At 47.7% G+C, this 20,177-nt stretch overlaps 1 protein-coding gene and 1 long non-coding RNA gene across 2 annotated transcripts in view; one reads left to right on the plus strand and one right to left on the minus strand.

Annotated features, from left to right (window-relative positions):
- LOC138748247 (uncharacterized) overlaps positions 1 to 20,177 on the plus strand; it is a 29,136-nt gene that overhangs the window by 1,853 nt on the left and 7,106 nt on the right. The window lies entirely within an intron of this gene.
- LOC138748246 (EH domain-containing protein 2-like) overlaps positions 7,486 to 20,177 on the minus strand; it is a 46,238-nt gene continuing 33,546 nt past the window's right edge. The window contains exons 4-5 of the mRNA XM_069908082.1: positions 15,093 to 15,257; positions 7,486 to 12,625 (exon numbers count right to left, since the gene is read on the minus strand). Coding sequence (XP_069764183.1) covers positions 12,089 to 12,625; positions 15,093 to 15,257 — 702 coding nt within the window. The 3' untranslated portion in view covers positions 7,486 to 12,088. The remainder of the gene's footprint in view (positions 12,626 to 15,092; positions 15,258 to 20,177) is intronic.

Below are 20,177 nucleotides of genomic sequence, written 5' to 3' on the forward strand. Positions count from 1 at the left end.
CTATGAGGGACGTTGAGAAAAAATTAGAGTGAGAGATGAGGAGAGTTTCAGAGAGTGGTATGATTTATATCAGTATTAAAATATGCAGTAAATCGGTATGGATTGTCAGATATTCAGGGCTTTACAGTTAAGGGTATGGGGGTTATTGTGAGAGGTCAGTTCAGATTTATTGCCAGATTATGTACATGACATCACAAATAACCCTGATTCCTTTTTCCTGTGGGCCCAACAGAATTACATCTAATTGGTAGTGCAAAAATAAACTGTACATAGCGTGAACATGTAAACAGGTAATGAATGTAAACAAACGGACTGTGCAATACAGAGAGATGCACAAGTAAGGCCCTTAAATGAGTCTCTGATTGAGTTTGTTGTTGAGGAGTCTGATGGTCAATGTCAAGATATTACAGTGAGGGTGTTAGAATATGAGCTGGGATGTTACATTGAAGGATGTATTGTATAGAACGATAACGAGTTTATGTTATACATTGTACAATGTATGTGTACCCCAAAATTTTTACTTGCTGCAGCTGAACAGGTATCTTATTAATAAAAAAATTAATAATAGTACACATGAATCGAATTAAAAAGCAAATGAATACTGAGATGTAGAATGTTTTAGCACACTACAGGCCCTTCGGCCCACGATGTTGTGCTGACCTATAGAAACCTACTTGACAATCGAGACGTTCCCCACCTCACACCCATAACCCTCTATTTTTCTTGCATCCATATGCCTGTCTAAGAGTCTTTTAAGTGCACCTATTGTACCAGCCTCCACCACCAGCCCTGGCAATTGTTGCATTTGGAAGGGTATCAGGGTTCAGTAGATTCACAGAAAGATGAGTCTGGACACAGGTTTTACAATCACAGGTAACTTTAATGAACACAAACAGGGGAGACAAACAGGAGAGAATGTCAAACATTACTCGATTACTTTATTACTAAACTACTATAGAGACATTCACATCGGAACCAGGTTGGACTCCGATACCAAGGGCCGCCTAACTTCTACACACCCATAGACAGGGACTTCGGCATGTAGTCCCGATCCCTGTACCTCAGGGTGCAAGCTCAGTGTTAAATAACATACGGTCACTAACAAGACAAGGACTTAAATGCACACTCCCGTTTCCCTGTACCAAAGGGGGTGGGAGGGAGTGGGGGGGGGGGCGGCTATGGCTCAGCTTAAGTGTAGTGCACACCTTACCCATGACACTTCCAGCAATGTCCACAGAGGCGACCTGGCGTGGAGCGGTGCCTGGGGCTTGGACCACGAAATAGAAAGAGAGAGAGAGAGAGAGAAAATGTGCTATGCATTGACATTGTATGCAATTCTGATCTGGGAGCCCAGCCTAGATAAGTTAAAGTAGCCAACGGCAAGGTGTGCACTAACGGGTGGCCTGAGTCCAACCTTGATTGACAGGTCATGTGACTTCCAAATAAGTTTCAGACGGGGTGGCACGTGACCATCCACAATCCACAATATTCCAGGCGGGCAGAGAGGCCAAATGTTTCTCCCCTATGCATTCCAGGCACCCACTATTCTCTGTAACAAATTTACCCCTAGTCTCCCTAATGGTCTCCCTCATATAAACCCAATAAATAGCTGAAAGAAAAGAGTGACATTGCAATAGTGCCAGACCGTCCTTGTGCGATATCGGAGAAGTCCCTGATTAGTATGTAACAAGGGGAGGTTCAGGAGCCTGATAGAGATGCTGGTGTTCAGGCTTCTGTTCAGGAGTTCCAGTGAGGGTGTAAGGTTTATCAGAGCTGCAGTGGGGTTAACCAGCCTTGTCTCTTGCTCAGTGCATTCCGGCGAGACTGCGTGGGAGTTGGTGCCTCATGCGTTTAATGGGAAATATCTCCTGAACTGTGTGAAACAAATTTAGTTATTGCGATCCTCGGTGGAGGGCAGCACCAGCATCTGTTTTCTTTTCCAAGGGACCTCCTTTTTGCTTGCCAGTGTGCACAGTAAACAGCCTGCTGGTTGTTCAAGCCTCAGAGCATGGAGGGATTAATTCCCTAAACTCTGCAATGTCAGAACTGATGGATTCAGGCAGGGAACAATTGGACCTTCTGGTTGTTGGCTTGTCTGAGTCAGCGCGTGAGTCACTTCACCCACCAGAACGTTCCAAATTCCTGCCACTGCAGCATCAGGAACTTTATTAGGAAAATGTGTGCAAGAGCTGGGAGTGCAGAAAGCTGTTCTTTATCTCTCTTTGTCTTTCAGCCGAAACTATGGGAGTTCAACAAAAATATTTATAGGAAAGACTTCACTCTGCTCAACTCCCAGCTGCAGCCAGTTGCCACCTCATCTCTAAGCCCTTTCTCCCTGGCCTTCAACCGGGTTCCGTGCAATTTCTTTTAAACATCACTGTTAAGAACTGAATTATTGCGTTTCCATGGCACCTTGCACAACCCATTCAAGCTGTGAAAGGAGTTTTCTACCACGGAAACGTTGTCAGTGTTTGTGGTGATCTGACCACCGGCCAACTGCAGGGGGAGATCTGCAGGAAGACCACCTAAGGGGCTGACTCCACCTGGCCGGCTGTCAGTCAGCCCACCTAAATAGACCCCTTAGGGGGATGACTCCACCTGGCCGGCTGTCAGTCAGCCCACCTAAATAGACCCCTTAGGGGGATGACTCCCCCTGGACGACTGTCAATCAGCCAACCTGAATATAGACCTGAGGCAGTCACATGGGAGCCACCGAAGCATGAACTGGTGTTCAGACTTTTACCTGAATGAAGCTTGTTGTACAGTCTTTCGAGTTTTGTGCTTGCTTCCTGCTACCTCAGCGCACCAAAATCCAAGAGCTAATTCTGTATAGCAAGCTTCTACTGAAATTTATTTTCCACCTGGGGTCCTGGGAATAGAAACTCATAGCCTGAAGAGAAGCATCATTACATCCAAAATATTCCTTGATGGACACTCAGGATGAGATAATCGTCAAGGCAACGGATCAAAAGCTGGGACAAATAGGATGTCTTCTGCATTCCCACATCTTCTGCCGACATTGGACTCGGTGGGACTGAGTAGGGGGTCAGGATGCAGCGAAGCGCGAAGGTCTGCAGACGCTTTAGTTGTTGTAAAAACACAGAGGCCCTGAAGGAACTCGGCCGGCTGCGCATTGTCCGCAGGAGGCAAAAATATATTACTGATGTCTCAAGGCCTTCAAGGCTCAGTTAAAAAAAAACAGCCAGGTGCCTCTGTGCTCTCCCCCCCTCCCCACCTCCCCCCCCTCCCCCCCTCTCCCCGCCCACCCTTTCCTCCCATCTCCCCCCATCGTTTTAAATTCAGGCAGCTGCCTGCTCATCCCTTGAAGAAGGGCTCAGGCCTGAAATGTTGGCTACTTCCAATAGACGCTGCGAGACCGGCTGAGTTTTGACTAATGGAATGAGGATGCAAAGTGATGTCAATGGGGCATGAGCTGAGTGAGGTTTGGTGAACAAAATAGACGGAATCAACTTGGGAGATAAAACACGAAAGTTAAAAACACGACACTGGAGAAACTCAGCAGGTCAAAGAATGTACTTTATAGAGCAAAGGTAAAGATACAATAACCAACGTTTCAGACTTGATCCCTTCATCACGGAATGTAGGCAGATGGCTGACCAAAATGGTGGCGGGGGTGGGAGATGATGGGCAGGGGGAAGAGCACAGGTCCACAGAAAAGAGGTAGCAGATGGATATGGGAGGGAGGGCAACACTATAGATATAGCAGGAGTCACCTACTGCGTCCAGGACTCCCGTTGTGGCCTTCTCTACATTGGAGAGACTGGGAGATTACTTCATTGAGCACCTCGGCTCTGTCCGCCGCCATAGCGGGGATCTCCCAGTGGGCAGCCGTTTCAATTTCCCGCTCCGTTCTCCTTGCTGACATGTCTGTCCATGGCCTCGTTGTAGAGCTCATCGAAAGAATCAAAGACTTGTTGATCAAAACCAAGGCTTTTATTAGCAAAAGACAGGAGCTCTTCACAGGAGGCCGACCAGTCCGGAATGATCCGACCTGGCTAGGGACACAACCCTTTAAGGCCCAGACAGTAGGCGTGGCTTAGCTCTCAGCTAATCGCTGTAAGCACAGTCTAGATACTGTAACTATATACACTATATACATTGGTGATAGATCCGTACTATCACACTCGTGAACTACCAGATTGAGACCACCAGCAAATTGGAGGCGCAACATCAAATATTCCGATGGGCGCCCTCCAACCGGTTAGCATGAACGTTGACATCAGGTTTCTGCTCGACCACTCCCCATTCTCTCTCCCTACCCCAACCCTCTGTCTCCAGCTCTCCATCCCTTCCTTCTCTATTCACAGATCCATCTCCCCTCCCCCATTTGCTGGTGTGCTCTCCCTCCCTTATCCACCTATTACCTCACAGATCCATCTCCCCCCCCCCCATTTTATTTGCACACTGTAGGGCACTACCAGTAACCACAAAGACAAGCTGAGGGAACGATAGGCTTTAATACACAGAAGAACCTTGCTGGCCCAGATCCCAGGATAGGAATGGCGGCAAGGGAAAGGTGGCTCGACCTTTATGACCCAGGACCATGGGGGAGGAGTCTTAGGGTAGGAGTCATCCGTGGGTGGGCCAGCTCCACATATATATAACCGATAATGATAACTATATACAATGGAGAAAACATATCACCACACACGCCTGCCTACATTTTGCTTGTATGTTGGTGATGTATCTTTATCTTTCCTATTTGACTTGCTGAGTTTCTTCAGTATTGTGCTTTTAGCGGAAAGAAGTGAGGTTGTTGAGCCTTTGCAATGACCTATCCTGGAGGGTTATTGATGTTCACTCAAACAAAAATCAATAGAGATCAATAGATGGGACAATGGTGCAAGCTGGAAGGTCGGTGACGTATAATGGGCCAGGCTAGAAGGGCTGGATGGCCTCTCCTCTTCTTACAGTAGGTGGCCTTAAACGGAATCATCCTTTTGTTAACGACTTTATGTCGAAGAACCAAACAGACTCCAGCAGCCCTCTTCAGTTCTGTTGAACGGCTAGAACCCCATAGCTCACACATCATGTTGTTCCAGGTTGTTTTTCGTTTTACCAGGAGTCCAAAACATGGTGACAATGCCCTTTTAAATCTGGAATCTTATTGCTGGGAATGTTCTGATTGGAAAGGAATGCAAGACACAATGGCAGGAAATGGGACTAATGGTTTGCATGGGGTGAAACAATCTGTAGCTGAGCTCGTTGAATGTTGATCCTTTGAGCAGACCTCAACATAAATCACAAGACAGACTTGAAATTCTCTGCCGCCTTTCCCCACTAATAGATGTTTCAAAGCTCCCCGCTGCCTAGTGAACGTAATTGAAGACACTATATCACAGCATCAGAGACCATGATAGTATATTTACTGTCATACACATTGTACGATGTCCATACATGTACCAGAATTCTTACTTGCTGTAGCCAAACAGGTACTATGTAAAAAAACAATTCCTATACTGTACATAAAAATACTGCACAGAAAGACTTATAAGATAGATAAAACCTTCCCCACCATCGAGAGCATCTCACTCCGGCAGGGCATGGTACCCACCTGTTTTGAACAGGCCTCTATCGTAACGGTGCCCACGAAGAGCTTAGTGAAGATCTGCCCAAACGACTATCGGCCAGAGGCATTCACATCCTCAGTGATGAAGTGCTTCGAAAGGCTGGTGGTGAAGCATATCAGGTCCTGTTTGAGTGGCGACATTGATCCGTTCCTATTCGCCTATCGTAGCAACAGCTCTATGCCATCTCATTGGCTCTACACAAAGCTCTGGAATACCTGGACAGCAAAGATGCATTCATCAGGATGGTCTTTATTGACCACAGTTCAGCATTCAACACCATCATCCCCTCAAACTGATCAGCAAACTCCAAGACCTGGGACTCAACACCCCCCCCCCGTGTAATTGGTCGTGGATTTCTTCACCTCCAGACCACGATCAGTGAGGATTAGTAAGAACGTCTGCTCTACAATCTCCATCAGTACTAGACCGCCACCGGGCTACATTCTTAGCTCCCTGCTCTACTCATTATACACCTACGACCAGGTGACTCGAAACCACAACACCACCACCTGCAAATTCGCATAGTGGGTTGTATAAAAGGGGCGATGAGTCTGCATACAGGAGGGAGATTGAAAACTTGGCTGAATGGTGCACTAACAATAACCTCGCACTCAATATCACTGGAGCTGATTGTTGATTTCAGGAAGGGAAAACCAGAGGTCTACAATCCAGTGATCATTGCGGGTTTAGAGGTAAAGAGGGTGACCACATTTAAGTTTTTGTAAGTCACTATCTCGGAAGACCTTTCCCGGACTTAACATGCTAATGGCATCGTAAAGAAAGCGTGTCAGCCCCTCTACGTCCTCAGGAGTTTGCGGAGGGTTGGTACGGCACCAGAAACCCTGGCAATTTTCTACATATGAGTGGGGGAAAATGTGCTGACCGGCTGCATCTCGGTCTGGTACGGGGACACCAATACCCCTGAGTGGAAAGCCCCACAAAATGTAGTGGACACAGCCCAGGCAAAACCCTCCACACCATTGAGAACATCTACAGGCAACGTTGCCGTCGGAGAGCAGCCGCGATCATCAAGGATCCACACCACCCAGCACACACTCTGTTCTCGCTGCTGCCATCAGGAAAGAGGTATCGGTGCCACATGACTCGGACCCACCCCAGGTTCAGGAACAGCTGTACCCCCTCCACCATCAGACTCCTCAACCACAAACTCAGTCAGGGACTCGTTTAAGGGCTCTTACTTTTGGACTTTATTCATTTTTTTTCCTCCTTGTATTGCACAGTCAGTTTGTTTCATGGGTGTATGTTGAGTCAGTTTTTTTTTTGCATTGCCAGTAAGTGGTAATTCTGCCTCACCCACAGGAAAAAGAATCTCAAGGTTGTACGTGATGCCATGTATGTACTCTGACAATAAATCTGAAATCTGAAGGCTACACTGCCCATTGAAGCAGTGGAGGTGACTTCAGTAAATATATTTAAGACAAGGTTGGATAGATTTTTACATAGTTGGGGAATTAAGGGAATATGGGGGAAAGTCAGGTAGGTGGATATGAGGCTAAAGTCAGATCACTGAATGACGGAACAGGCTCGACAGACCGGATGGCCGACTCCCGCTGCTACTTATGTTCTTACATAGGTCAAGATGAAACCTGGCCCCTGGCTTGGTGCGAACTCCACCACTGAGCTGCCCGTTGGACTGCATGTCCATGCTCAACTTCCAGCATCTCAGGTTAAGGCAGGGGCAGATGATTATGACACCCCCCCCCACCCCCGGCCCTCCTCCCAAATAAAAAGAAATGCAGATACTCAGATAACATCGCAATGACGTCCCATTCATACTTGTTCTGAGGGTCGGGACAAGGCGGAGAACTTCCAACACTTGGGAAAATGGAGCTCAATGCTAGCAGGGAACCGAAAAAGGAATGTGAGACGAGTGTGGCTGGACACAGCTTGCTTTATTTCAGTCTCAAATTACATAAAAGAGATGTCATACATCGAAATAAAATTATCCATCGGATCCAGTCAGAACAAACAAATGAATAGAGTCTATGTAAGACAAGAAAGACGAGCAAGTCTGTGCAGAGTGAGTGAAATATCAACCATTGCTTGGTGAAAATATATATCTTACTGATTAGAAGATAAACCATTCGAGGTCCCTAACAAATCAAGCAGTTCTTTTGTCCATAATTCTTCTTGCACTCGACTCCCCTTTCAAAGATGGCCATAGCACCACCTTCATCTAAATCTGCCAGCTCGCTAAGAGTTGGCACTTCAAATTCCAGGAAGACAGAGGGTTTAATGTAAGTTTGGTGGCAGATGAGAGGGGAGGATTCTTACTATCCAGGATGGTGGGGGAAAAGGTGGTCGGAGGTAGGAATCCACACAGCATTTAACAGGTAGCTGGACGGGAGTCTTGGAGGGGTGTGAACTGCAGGGTCATGGACCAAAAGGAGTTGTAGAGGTTAGTCTGGATATGATTTCTATCGTTTGAGGATCAATCGCAGTTTAGGGCTATGACATTTATTGGGTTCTTGAAAGATTTATATAAAAAAATTTAATTTGAATATTACTAATTAAAATAGAGTTGGGAAACAAATAACAGCAAAAAAGGATGAGTGTTGTCCAATTGGGTGATGAAGAAAGTAGCCAGGTTTCTAATTGCCCAGGGCGGTGGTTCTCAACCTTTCTCTTTCCACTCACATCCCACTCTAAGTAATCCCTGTGCCATCGGTGCTCTGTGATTAGTAAGGGGTTGCTTAAGGTGGGATGTGGGTGGGAAGGGAAGGTTTGAGAATCACTGCTCTAGACCATTCCGCTGTCCCCTCCTGACCCACCATTGAGCCACCCCCAGGAGGTGCCTGGAGCCGCTCCCATGAGCAGCCTCCTGAGGTGCCTGGAGCCAAATGTTACTGAAATATTTTGCTTGAGAAAAATTGTCCTTTGGAGTTCTGAAACCGTGCACGTAACGAGTCGATGAGCGATGATTAAAAAGTGGTTTTCTTTCCACCCACATCCCACCTTAAACAATCCCTTACTAATCACATAGGGATTACTTAAAATGGTATTTGAGTAGAAAGAAAAAGGTTGAGAACCACTGGGCTTGGGTAACATATATGAAAAACCAATGGTAGGACATAAAAATACTAACTTAATCCATTTAATAAAACTAGGTCCAAAATTAAATGACATTGTTTGCTACAATTTAAAGTGGTCCACAGAGCACATATGTCTAAAGTTAAACTGTCCCATTTTTATTCAGATAGGAATCCTTTATGTGACAAATGTAAAACAGGTAAGGCCTCTTTAGTTCACGTGTTCTGGACTCTGCCCAGGAATGAAGATTTTCAAACATTATCGGCGATTCTAAATTTAAAATTGTAACCTTGCCCTTTAATTGCTCTTTTTGGAATATTTCAAGAGGATTATTGACTTCCGCTCAGAGCCAAATGTTATCTTTTACTTCGTTGATGGCCAGACATATAATTAAGATGAAATGGAAAGATAATACCCCACCTACACATGCACCATGGCCAAATGATATTAGGTCTTGCTTAAATTTAAAAAAAATTAGATACACTATTGACGCACTATCAAATAACTTCAGAAGTTACCTGACTGATAAGCTTTTATTACCATAAATAGGAAACACGTCTCACGTTGCTGTCCAGAGACCTGAGCTTGTTCTGGGGGAGGGGTTATGGCGTGGCCATCTTTATTAGGGAAATCAAGGGGGAAGGAGCCACAGGTACATTCAGCAAGGGGCGGGCCAGCATCAAGGATTCAAATATTACGTTCCAAAAGACATGGGGCTCATTTACGGACTTCTGTCATAATCTTAAGATTTAGTGTTGTTCAGGGATCTTGAGGCTGCATTGTTCCTCTCCAGGGGTGTAGTGGTAATTGTTTAGGTGCCAGAGCTCACCCAAAATGGGGACAATGAGGTGCCTGGAGCCGCCCCCATGTAGTGCCCGGAGCCGCCCCCAGGAGGTGCCTGGAGCCGCCCCCATGAGCAGCCTCCTGAGGTGCCTGGAGCCACTCGGTGAGCTCCTGCAGCCCTGCATATATGTCAATTTTCAACCTTGCTAAAAGGAAGGCATTTTTAATTTTTTTTCCTTTCCTTTTTTTGAGTTTCCTTTAGTTGTTTTATTTCAGTATTAAGAATGTGCTCTGGATTTCTTAATTATGATCATATATGTAATCTTTTTTTCTAATTTTGTAGCACATTGCACAATTGATCCATTGAATTGTTCATACTTTAAATACCAATAAAAATATTTTTTTTTAAATGAAAACCAATGGTGGTGGAGCATTTTGAGGACTGGGGTATCAGGCAACCAATGGTGGCTCAGGAGGGGACAGCGGAATGGGAGGCTGGTCCAAATGAAGCTGATCCATGGGTGGTGAGCGTTTCCACTTGCCAATCAGCAGACCCAATGCACACCCGGGGAGTGCACAGCACAACCCTACGCGCAGCCAGAAGAGGAGTGGAATGAAGAGGGAGCGAGGCCAAGGGGCAGACAAATGGAACCCATCTCTTCCAATTACTGGGAGGAGTTCCAAGGAATTCAGAAATCACTGTCTGGAATGGAGGTGCCAGTGCACAGGACAGGAAAAATAATCTCCAGCGAGTGGTTAACTCAGCCTGCGATATCATGGACACCACTCTTCTCTTCATCGAGGACATCAATGTGAGGCGGTGTCTTAAGAAGGCAGCCTCTATTCTCAAGGACCCCCCACCATCCAGGTCACGCCCTCTTCACGCTGCCTGAAGACGAGCACCCAGCGGCACAAGGACAGCGCCTTCCCCTCTGCCATCTGATTCTTGAATGGACGATGAACCACAGACACTGCCTCGTACTCTCCTATTTTCTTGGCTTATTTATTTATTTTGAAATGCCATCGATATTTACACGGCGACGCTGCTGCAAAGCAACACATTTTATGACATGTTTGTGACAATAAATTCTGATCCTGACTCAAAGCAATGTTCTGCGCACCGGTGACCAGAAGGACGCACTGGCTTGGTGCACCTCAGTGGGCCTACTTCTGCTCGTAGATCTTGTGACCTCGGGCCACTGGGAGGGTGAGCCTTATGACCTCGCGCTTTGGAAGATTAGGTGTGAGGTATCAGAGGTGCAGTTCACAACACATTCACCTGTAGGGCACGGTCCAACTCTTCATCCTGAGCGCTCAACCCAAAGCCAGCTGTGTGAATTCTTAAAGTCCCCATGCAGAGAAAAATACAAGGACAGACATTACAAAAAAAAGGAATATAACTGTGTGAAATCTCCATGATGTGTTTATCTACATCAACATGTCGTGGCACTTAAAGGCTGAATGCTTGGGAGGAATTTACTCTGCACTAACTGCATCGAGGGGAGGGTCAAAGCAGGGGGAGATGGGGAAAAGAACAAGGGCACTGACCCTTGGCATCAGGGCAGACTGCAAGCAAGGGTCAGGCAGACCCTTGAACAAAGGAGGCAGGGAGGAAAGTTCAATTCTTAGCAGTTATGAAACAGTTAATAAGAATAAAACAGAAAATGCTGGGGAGGCTCAACAGGTCAGACAGCATCTGTGGAGGGAAGATCAGGTTGATGGGCCTTTGCTAGAGAGAGGAAGACCACTCTAACTTTGGTTGCTCAGATACCTGAGCATTTTCCATTTCACTTTCAGCATTTCCTTGGTCCCTACTTCAAGCTTTAGTGGAACCGGTGTGGGGGGGGGGGGGGTGGGGGGAGGGGAAGGCTGACATCGCACAGAACGAGGATCACTGGGCCCTCGGGAAGCCAAGTCTCTCTGGGTCATTGGAGGCCGAGACAGGGGGGTTCTTTGGTTGGTGAACACCTCTCAGGGGGATTTGGGTAGCCGAGGGCCTGACCTACACAGGGTGAGTCAGGACTAGGACGCATTCTGAACAGCTCCCGGGAAATGCGTGGAAGAACTTTTTTAAAAAAAATTTAGACATGCAGCACGTTAACAGGCCCTTTCGGCCCACAAGTCCGTGCCGCTCAATTACACCCGATTGGCCTACGACCCCCCGGTACATTTTGAACGGTCAGAGGAAACCCACACAGACATGGGGGGAATGTACAAACTCCTTGCAGACAACGCGGGATTCAAAACCTGGCCTTGGTCACTGGCGCTGTAACAGCATTGCACTAACCGCTACGCAAACGTATCAAAGACGTGACCGGGCAAGATTTGGGGAAACACGAGGTGGTCTAGGGGAGAGGGGGGAGGGGTGGGGGATGGGGAAGGGCATCTTCAACCCCGTCACCCACCTTGTACCAAAGTCTTCGCACTTCAATTGATGAGTGAAAGGGTTTTAAGCAACAATGTGTAACTTCGCAAAGGGAGAGATGGAGGCTGGGGATCAGCATCATTTCATAACAAATGAGGATTAATTTATCAACCACCCCGTTGCCACAGAGGCCAATCACCTCCCCCCCTTCCCTTCAGCCCTCCTGTCTCCACAATAGAGACTATAGCAATCAGTAACGCACTCATCGAGCGGAGGACCCCCACTTCCTCCGCAGTTGCTACTCAGCCGATCCCACCTGCCTCCGCTTGGATGGCGGGACTAGGTAACCTGGCAACTCGGTGGGCAACCCATGGCCTTCCAATTTGACCTCGATGAGATGGCTGGCCAGGGCAAATTCCTCGTCATCCAACATCCCGTCCTTATCGACGTCGGAGAGCTTCCAGATCTTTCCCAGGACGGAGTTTGGCAGCTTGGTGGTTATCATCCAGTTCTTGGCCTTGACACCGTTGATCTTTCCATCTGTCGGTGCCAGGTTGTAGAAGATCTCGTCGTACTTTGGCTTGTCTTTCGTGACCACCCATTCCTCACCGTCCTCTGACTCATAGGCCCCATCGCAAATCCCCTCTATGAAGGGCCCATTGGAGGTGCCATCGAACGCTCCGCCATGCACCATCTGCTCTGGCATCTCCAGCTCCTCCTGCCTCACCAGGGGCATCAGCTTGGCAATCTCGTAAGTCAGCATGTCGTCCAGTGCTTCCATCATCTTGGGCTTGAGAGGCGGGAACTTGGTGAAATCGTGGACCATCAGCTGCTCCTGCGGGGGGGGAGGTGGTAGAGAACATGGGTTGGGTCAGTCACAGCCCATGACCGTGAGCCACAGCACCAGACCCTTTAGAAAGCAACTGGGCGCCTGTGCAGAGTAACAGTTCCGGCCTGCTTCACGGAGAGCCTGTAGCAAGTGGCACCAACAAACAGGAGGGCACGAGACAGATACTTTGTCCAAGAGACCTCTGGACAGGAGAGCGGGGTGGACTCGGAGAACAGGGAGTGCAAAGGGACGCCTACCCTGAAGAAGTTTGCCTTACGATACTTCTATCTGAAGGGTGGTGAACCTTCGGAATTCTCATACTAACCATCTGAGACTCTTATTTTCACAAAGGAACATTTATTTTCATATATGAATACTTGCCCTGCATATGGATATGTTTTACATCTGAAGAAAATCCAGTGCTGGGGACACTCAGCAAAGATAACCAATGTTTCGGGCTTGAGCCCTTCATCAAGGTATGGACAAAATGTGGGCAGGCTTACACTGTTTGACCAGCTGAGTTTCTCCAACATGGTGCCTGCAGACTTTCGAGTTTCACTTGCATTACGTCTGGTTGTGCTTTGCACTGAGGTCTGGAGAATGCTGTTTCGTCGGGTTGTACTTGTGCAATTAGATGGCACTAACCTCAACCTGAATTCTCTACACAAAGGGGCTGCTGAAGTCTCTGGGTATTTAAGACAGAGAACGAAAGATGTTCAGAGATGAAGGGAAGGAGGAGATTTGGGGTTAGTGCAGGTAATGGCACCAAGATAGAAGGTTGGCCATCACCGTAGTGAGGTAAAGCCAAATGATCTGCTCCTTCTTGTAGGAATGGCCAGTAAATATTGGTCTTGTCATATCCTGGAACAGGAATAAATAAATATTCTTACAATCTAATGTGAAGTTCAAGGAGGGAATTCTCAGGAGGCTGGAGACATCAAGGACTCCAGCGGAAAAATTACAAGCAAAGGTCATGGTTGGGCGTCGTGGTCTGAATAATCCAGAGAAGGTGCTCTGGGACAGACAAAGTGGAGGGACTGTCTCTGTGCAAGGATTCAGTGCCTTCGGGGGAGAGAGAGAGCCCACTCTGACAACGTGATCAGAGTGGAGGCAGTGCAGAGGCAATGGTCCATTCCCATGCTCAGATGAGGAACCTCAGGTCTGTGGAGAAACTGGGCTTGTTCTCCTCAGAGGAGGGATGGTGAAGGGGAGTTGTAACAAAGGAGCGCTAAATCAGAAAAGGTTTGAATCAAGAAAATAAGGTGTCAGGAGTATTAGTGACCAGAGGAGGTGGATTGAGTTGGAGGGAAGATGCTGAAATTTAGGATGAGCTGAAAGCAAATTTGGCAGCGGCTTCCAGAAGGAAGCCCTGGGAGAGAAGACCATGCCAGAAGATAGACCAGGTCTGGATAACCTGGCACTGGAGCCTGCAGCGAACTCCGTCTTGAATCCCGCACACGGATCTCAGCTACGCTTTGAGAGAAATAAACGGGTGACTATTTTTTTAAATGGGAAGAAAATTGAAAATACCCAGAAGCAAAGGGACCTGGGAGTCTTCGAGCAGGACGGCCTGAAGGTAAACTTGCATGTTGAGATTGTGTTAAAGAAGGCAAATGCCATGCTGGCATTCATTTCAAGGGGAATAGAATGCAAGAGCAAGGAGGTGATGTTGAGGCTTTATAAGGCCCTGGTGAGACCTCACTTGGAGTATTGTGGGCAGTTTTAGGCTCCTCATTTAAGAAAGTAAATGCTGATATTGGAGAGGGTTCAGAGGAGGTTCACTAGGATGATCCCAGGAACATATGAGGAACGTTTGACAGCTCTTGGCCTGTCTTTGATGGATAGAGGGGATCATTTAAACATTTGGAATGTTGAAAGGCATGGACAGAGTAGAAGTAGAAAAGTTGTTTCCCGCGGTGGGAGAGTCAAGGACAAGAGGGCACAGCTTCAGGCTTGAAGGATGTCCGCTTAAAACAGAGAAGCCGAGGAATTTCTTCAGCCAGAGGGTGGAATTTGTTGCCACAAGCGGTTATGGAGGCCGGGTCATTTAAGGGTGAGATTGATAGGTTCTTGATTAGCCAGGGCATCAAAGATTATGGGGGATGGGGCTGAGTGGGGTAATGGATCAGCTCTTGATTAAATGGCGGGGGAAATTTGGTGGGCTGAATGGCCTATTTCTGCTCCTATATCTTATAGACAGAGCCGTTTCTCTCCCGCCTTTCCCAAAGTTTCGCACAGCCACTGAGGTGACTGGAGTCAGAAGGGACAGTGGGAACTCTTGAAAGGGGGGCATTAGAAATAATGATGAAGTGGACACTACAATAGTTGTCCCTGGGCCAGCACAGATTTAATGAACCAAATGTCCTCACTATTCCATGTACGACTAGATGGGGCTGGGGATTAAAACAGAGAATGGGTGGAGGGCAGTCAACGGAGGACATCAAATCCTTTGCTGTGGCGCGACTGCACTGACCTGCATTTTTGTGCAGTCTGGAAAATCTCCAGGAGAGATATGATGTTCCAACTGGATCTTGGTGAAGATTTGTCCCAGTTTGGTAATTAGCTGTTTTTTCTTATTTTCTTTCCCAAACACGGAAGGCATTTCCTTCTTCAGATAGCTCATGATGTAGGCATGGACCTGGAGAGAGGGAGAGAGGGGGACATGCCACTGTTATCCACCGGCTTCTTCAACGCCGCACACGTGCCCACTTCCCACGTACCTGAGAGGATGCTTCCACCTGTACAAGGTGAGCAGACTGACCTCCATAGACCAGCAGAGTCAATTTCCCATAGAATGAAAACAAAATTGGTGGCCCTCTCGCGGCAGCACTGCCGCTGGTGTGGCCCTGAGAGGTGTGGGTAGCAGATTCACTGTGCTCCCCCCATGAGATCCTACTGCCAAGTCCTACCAACAGCTACGTACAGGCTTTAAATGGCCAATTCTGCAACCGCGGGGTTGGGGCCCGAGATGGCAGAGCCTGTGCTGGAGACAGCCTTGAGTTCCCGACTTCGGGGAAGCAGGGGACTGGCGCAGGGCACTGAAAAATGGGGAGACCACCCCTCCCGTTTGAGAAGGGGAAGCAGATAAGACCACTCTATGGGGTGGTGACCACAGTGGCGGGCCAGCAAGGGGCTTTACGGCTGAAGAGCACACAGGTAGCAGGGGCTACTGGAGACTCGAGGCGAGGAACCCATGCAGGCTGAGGGCTGCTGGCGACTGCAGTCAAGGGACTGGCAGCAGACTGCTGGAGACTGGCTGAAGGGGTACCAGGTATTGGAAGCAGAATGCAAGAAGGTGCCGAAGATGGGAGGGTCTCGCGAAGGGCCTCGGGCGCTGAAGGCTTCCTGATTGTGCTGGAGGTTTGGATCTGGAGTTCGGCTTGCTGATAGTTGGGACTGAATTCTGTGAGGCTGTGGGAGCACTGGAGGCGAATCCATGGACACTTGGTGGCTCTGAAGGGACTCTCGTTTGCTTCTCTTTCTCTATATAGGATACCGGGCAATTTTTGCCGATGCAAATCTTTGTCTGCCTTACGGCAATTTTGCATAATTACGGATGGCACAGTGGCTTAGCGGTTAGCGCAATGCCTTTACAGCACCAGCGATTGGGAGCGGGTTTTGAATCCCATGCTGTCTGTAAGGCATTCTCCCCGTGTCTGCGTGGGTTTCCCTGGGAGCTCCAGTATCCTCCCACCATTCAAAACGTACCAGAGGTGCAAGTAAATTGGACGGCACGGACTCGTGGGCCGAAATGTGTGATGAATAACTTTTTGTTTTCTTACCGAATTTTCAATTTAACCACATGAAATGACGCAAATGAAAATATATTTAGGCTATGCACATGTAATTTAAAGGTGTCATTTTAATTTTGCTAGTTGTTTATCTCACTACTATTGCCGTTACATTCAGTGATAGACAGGAATTACAAGTAGCATTAGTACAGAAGACATTACTAAGGATTCTGTATGGTCTGGTACAGGAGAAGGTCCATGGGGGGGGGGGAGGGGTGGGGGGTGACACCATGAGTTACCGCCCTGGGTGACACCAACCCTGGTGACACCACAACAGTAAATACTTCACCAATGCAGCAAAATCAAGGTGCATTCAAAGTACACCCGTCGAGCAGCTGAAAAACTGATGAAGGACTGAACTGCAAAGCGTGAAGCCAGATAACATCCCTCAGCTCGAGGGCTGGTGGTTTCAGGAGCTGGCATGTGGCACAGTGCTCAGTGGCAGCCCATGGGCATAGATCAAGAAGCGGGGTCATATAAACCTCCCGGCTCCGTAACAAGGGAACTCCTAGTTACGAGCCTAGTGCATTCTGAAGCACAATTTGTACTTCCAAGTTCTGAAGCCTCTTTAAAACATGGAGCATTACAGCACAGTACAGGCCCTTCGGCCCTCGATGTTGTGCCAACCTAAGCTTGGCGCAGCAAGACCAACAGAGGAGCCCGTGCAGCTGAAGTCAGGCGCATCACCGAGGCGTGCTGTGTGCAAGGCCTGAGCAGCATCCTCTGCCACAACAGCACCTACCCACTTGTGCCGCACATGTGGGCAAGCCTTCAGGGCCCGGATTGACCTCACCAGTCACCTCCGGACCCATAGCCACCAATCTCCCATTTGATTTTGAAGGCATGGTCATCTTTGACTACGAAGGATGAACTACAACAACAACATTCCTACCCCAAAAAGAAAGTTCTTGCCTCGTAACCCTCTATTTTTCTTTCATCTATTGCCTGTCTGGAGCCTTTTAAATCCCCCTATTGTTCCACCCTCCATTACCACCTCTGGCAATGCATTCCAAGCATCCACGACTCCCTGACGTCTCCCCTACATTTGACTCCCTTCGTTTTGCACAGATGTCTTCTAGTGTTTGCTACTCCCGCCCTGGAAAAAAGGCTGCCTACCTTATAAAGCCTCTCAGAATCTTGTAGACCTCTCATCCTTCTTAGCTCCAAAGAGAAATCTCCCAGTTCTGCTAACCTTGTCTTGTAAGACTTATTTTCCAATCCAGGTAACATCCTGGTAAATCTCCTCTGCACCCTCTCCATAGCTTACACATCCTTCCTGTAACCAGAACTGAACACATTACTCTAAGTAATGAAGTAATGAACAGTTGCAACATGACCTCTCAACTCTTGAACTCAGTCTACGACTAATTAAGCCCAGTATCCCATTGGCCTTCTTAACTATCCTATCTGCATGGTAACCTTGACGGATGTATGGATCTGGACCCCAAGGTCCTTCTGTTCTTCCACACTGTTCAGTTTTCAACCATTAACCCTGTACTTAGCCTTCAGGTTTGACCTTCCAAAATACATCACCTCACACTTTTCCGGATTGAACTCCATCTGACACCAGAGCCTTACTCACAAGCAGCAGACTTCTTCTGTACAAGAAAGCTGCCCTCGTACTCCCACACCACACACAAAACCTCCTTTCGATTCAAATCCCATTCCTACAGTTTAAATCATATATTTTGCTCCATCTTCTCAGCCACTCACACAATGAGACCCTCCCTCAGTAATGCCCCTGGAAATGTTCACATCCTGATCAAAGGGATGTGCACATTACCCTTGGAGTGACCCACCCCTGGCTCAAACTGATTACTGTTTACCAGTGTTCTGCATTGAAGCATTGACTTGTTTGTGGTCTGTGAGTGCCTGTGAGTCAAAGCAGTCTTCCCTTGAAGGGAAGTCCAAACTTGTCTTGGATTATATTCCTGGCAACTGAACAAAAATGTCAGAGATCTGAAGATCTGTGAACACTGCAGCTCAATTAAAGCCTCAACAACAAAGCCCAAGGAACAAGCAGCTCCCTGCACTTGCAACTGTTTCGTCTTCCATGGAGTCAGTGGGATTTGGATATGGCTTGTTCAAAGCTCTGGATGAGCCCATGCAGGGAGTTGTTTAGGGTCATACACTGGAGGGAGGGAGGCTGGCCTGAGAGACGTCACTGGACAGCTTTAATGGACATACCATATCTAGTCGGGTAATCGGTGAGATTTTTTGGGTCAAATTTTGGTAAATACCTGTATCGTTCGAGGCATCAGGAGCTTGGATGGCCGGAATCTGGGTGGAAGCTCTGATGGGCAGGCGGATGGGGTGAGCCTCGGCAGTCGGAACGTCAAGAGATCCGGTGGGTGTCAGTCAGAGCATCAGGTGCTCGGGTGGGAGAGCAGTCGGAGCGAGGATCTGCGGTCGGGACGACGAGAGCTCTGATTGGCGGCGTTTGGAGCGTTGGGAGTTCTGATGGGAGGGTAGTCAGGGTGAGGATCTGCAGTCAGGTCGTCGAGAGCTCTGGTGGGCGTCGATTGGGGAGTCAGGAGCTCCAGTGGGCGGGTGGCTGAGGGGAGGGTTAGTAGCCGAGACATAAGGAGCTTGAAAGGGCGGGTGGTAAGGACAAAAATAGAGGGGGAGTCGACATAAAAATAAATATATATATCTAGATATATATGGAATACACATGGTTTTTTGGTCAAAAAAGGAGGTGTGGGTTAGTCTTCATTGATATCACTTAGAAGATGAATAGAACATTACAGTGCAGAATCAAGCCCCTTTGGCCCTTCTAGTCTGTGCTGAACCAATTTTTTTGCCTAGTCCCACTGACCTGCATACCTCTCCCATCCATGTATCTGTCCAAATTCTTCAATGTTAAAACTAAGCCCGCTCACTCCACTCTCCCACCACTCTCTGTGTGAAGAAGTTCCCCTCACGTTCCTCCTAAACTTTTAAAAAATTTAATTAACAAAAAATTAGGCATACATTTCAATCCCACAAGTCTGTGCTGCCCAATTTACACCCATTAACCTAAACCCTGATATGTCTTTGAAGGGAGGGAGGAAACTGGAGCCCCCGGAGAAAGCTCATGCAGACACGGGGAGAATGTACAAACAGTGCCGGATTTGAACCCAGGTCCCGAATATTGACGCTGTAAAGCCGTTGTGCTAACCCTTTTCCCCTTTCACTCAATAAGGTTTAAATTGTGGGAGATTCCATAATCTAGGACTGAAATTCCTCATGAAAGGGGGAGGTTTAAGGTGTGAATTAGTAAATGAGAGAGAAGCAGAGAAGTTCAGGGAGGAAATATCAGAGCTCAGGACCCAGGACACTGATGGCACGGCCAATAATGGTGGAACAAATAACATTGACGAGATTGGAGGGTGGAGGAGATTTGGAGAGGGTGACCTGAGAGGGGACATGACAGTATCGTGAGCTGTTTAAGACAAGGTTGGGTAGATTTTTACATAGTAAGGAAATTAAGGGATATGGGGAAAAGGCAGGTAGGTGGAGATGAGCCTATCATCAGATCAACCATTGAAGGGCAGAGCAGGCTCGATGGGCTGAATGGTCAACTCCTGCTCCTATTTCTTGGTTACGATGTACAATGCGGGAAGAAGTAGGCCAATTAGTCTCACGTTTCTCTCCCATTCATGAAGATCATGGCCAATCTGATCTGTTCCCTATGAACTGAGTCTAATTAGTGGCTTACCGCTGATTACCACCCTCCCAATTCCATCCCTCTCCCTTCCTTCGACTCACCATCCATGCTCACTGAT

The sequence above is a fragment of the Narcine bancroftii genome, chromosome 13 (assembly GCF_036971445.1).
Source record: "Narcine bancroftii isolate sNarBan1 chromosome 13, sNarBan1.hap1, whole genome shotgun sequence".
Lineage (NCBI taxonomy): Eukaryota > Metazoa > Chordata > Chondrichthyes > Torpediniformes > Narcinidae > Narcine > Narcine bancroftii.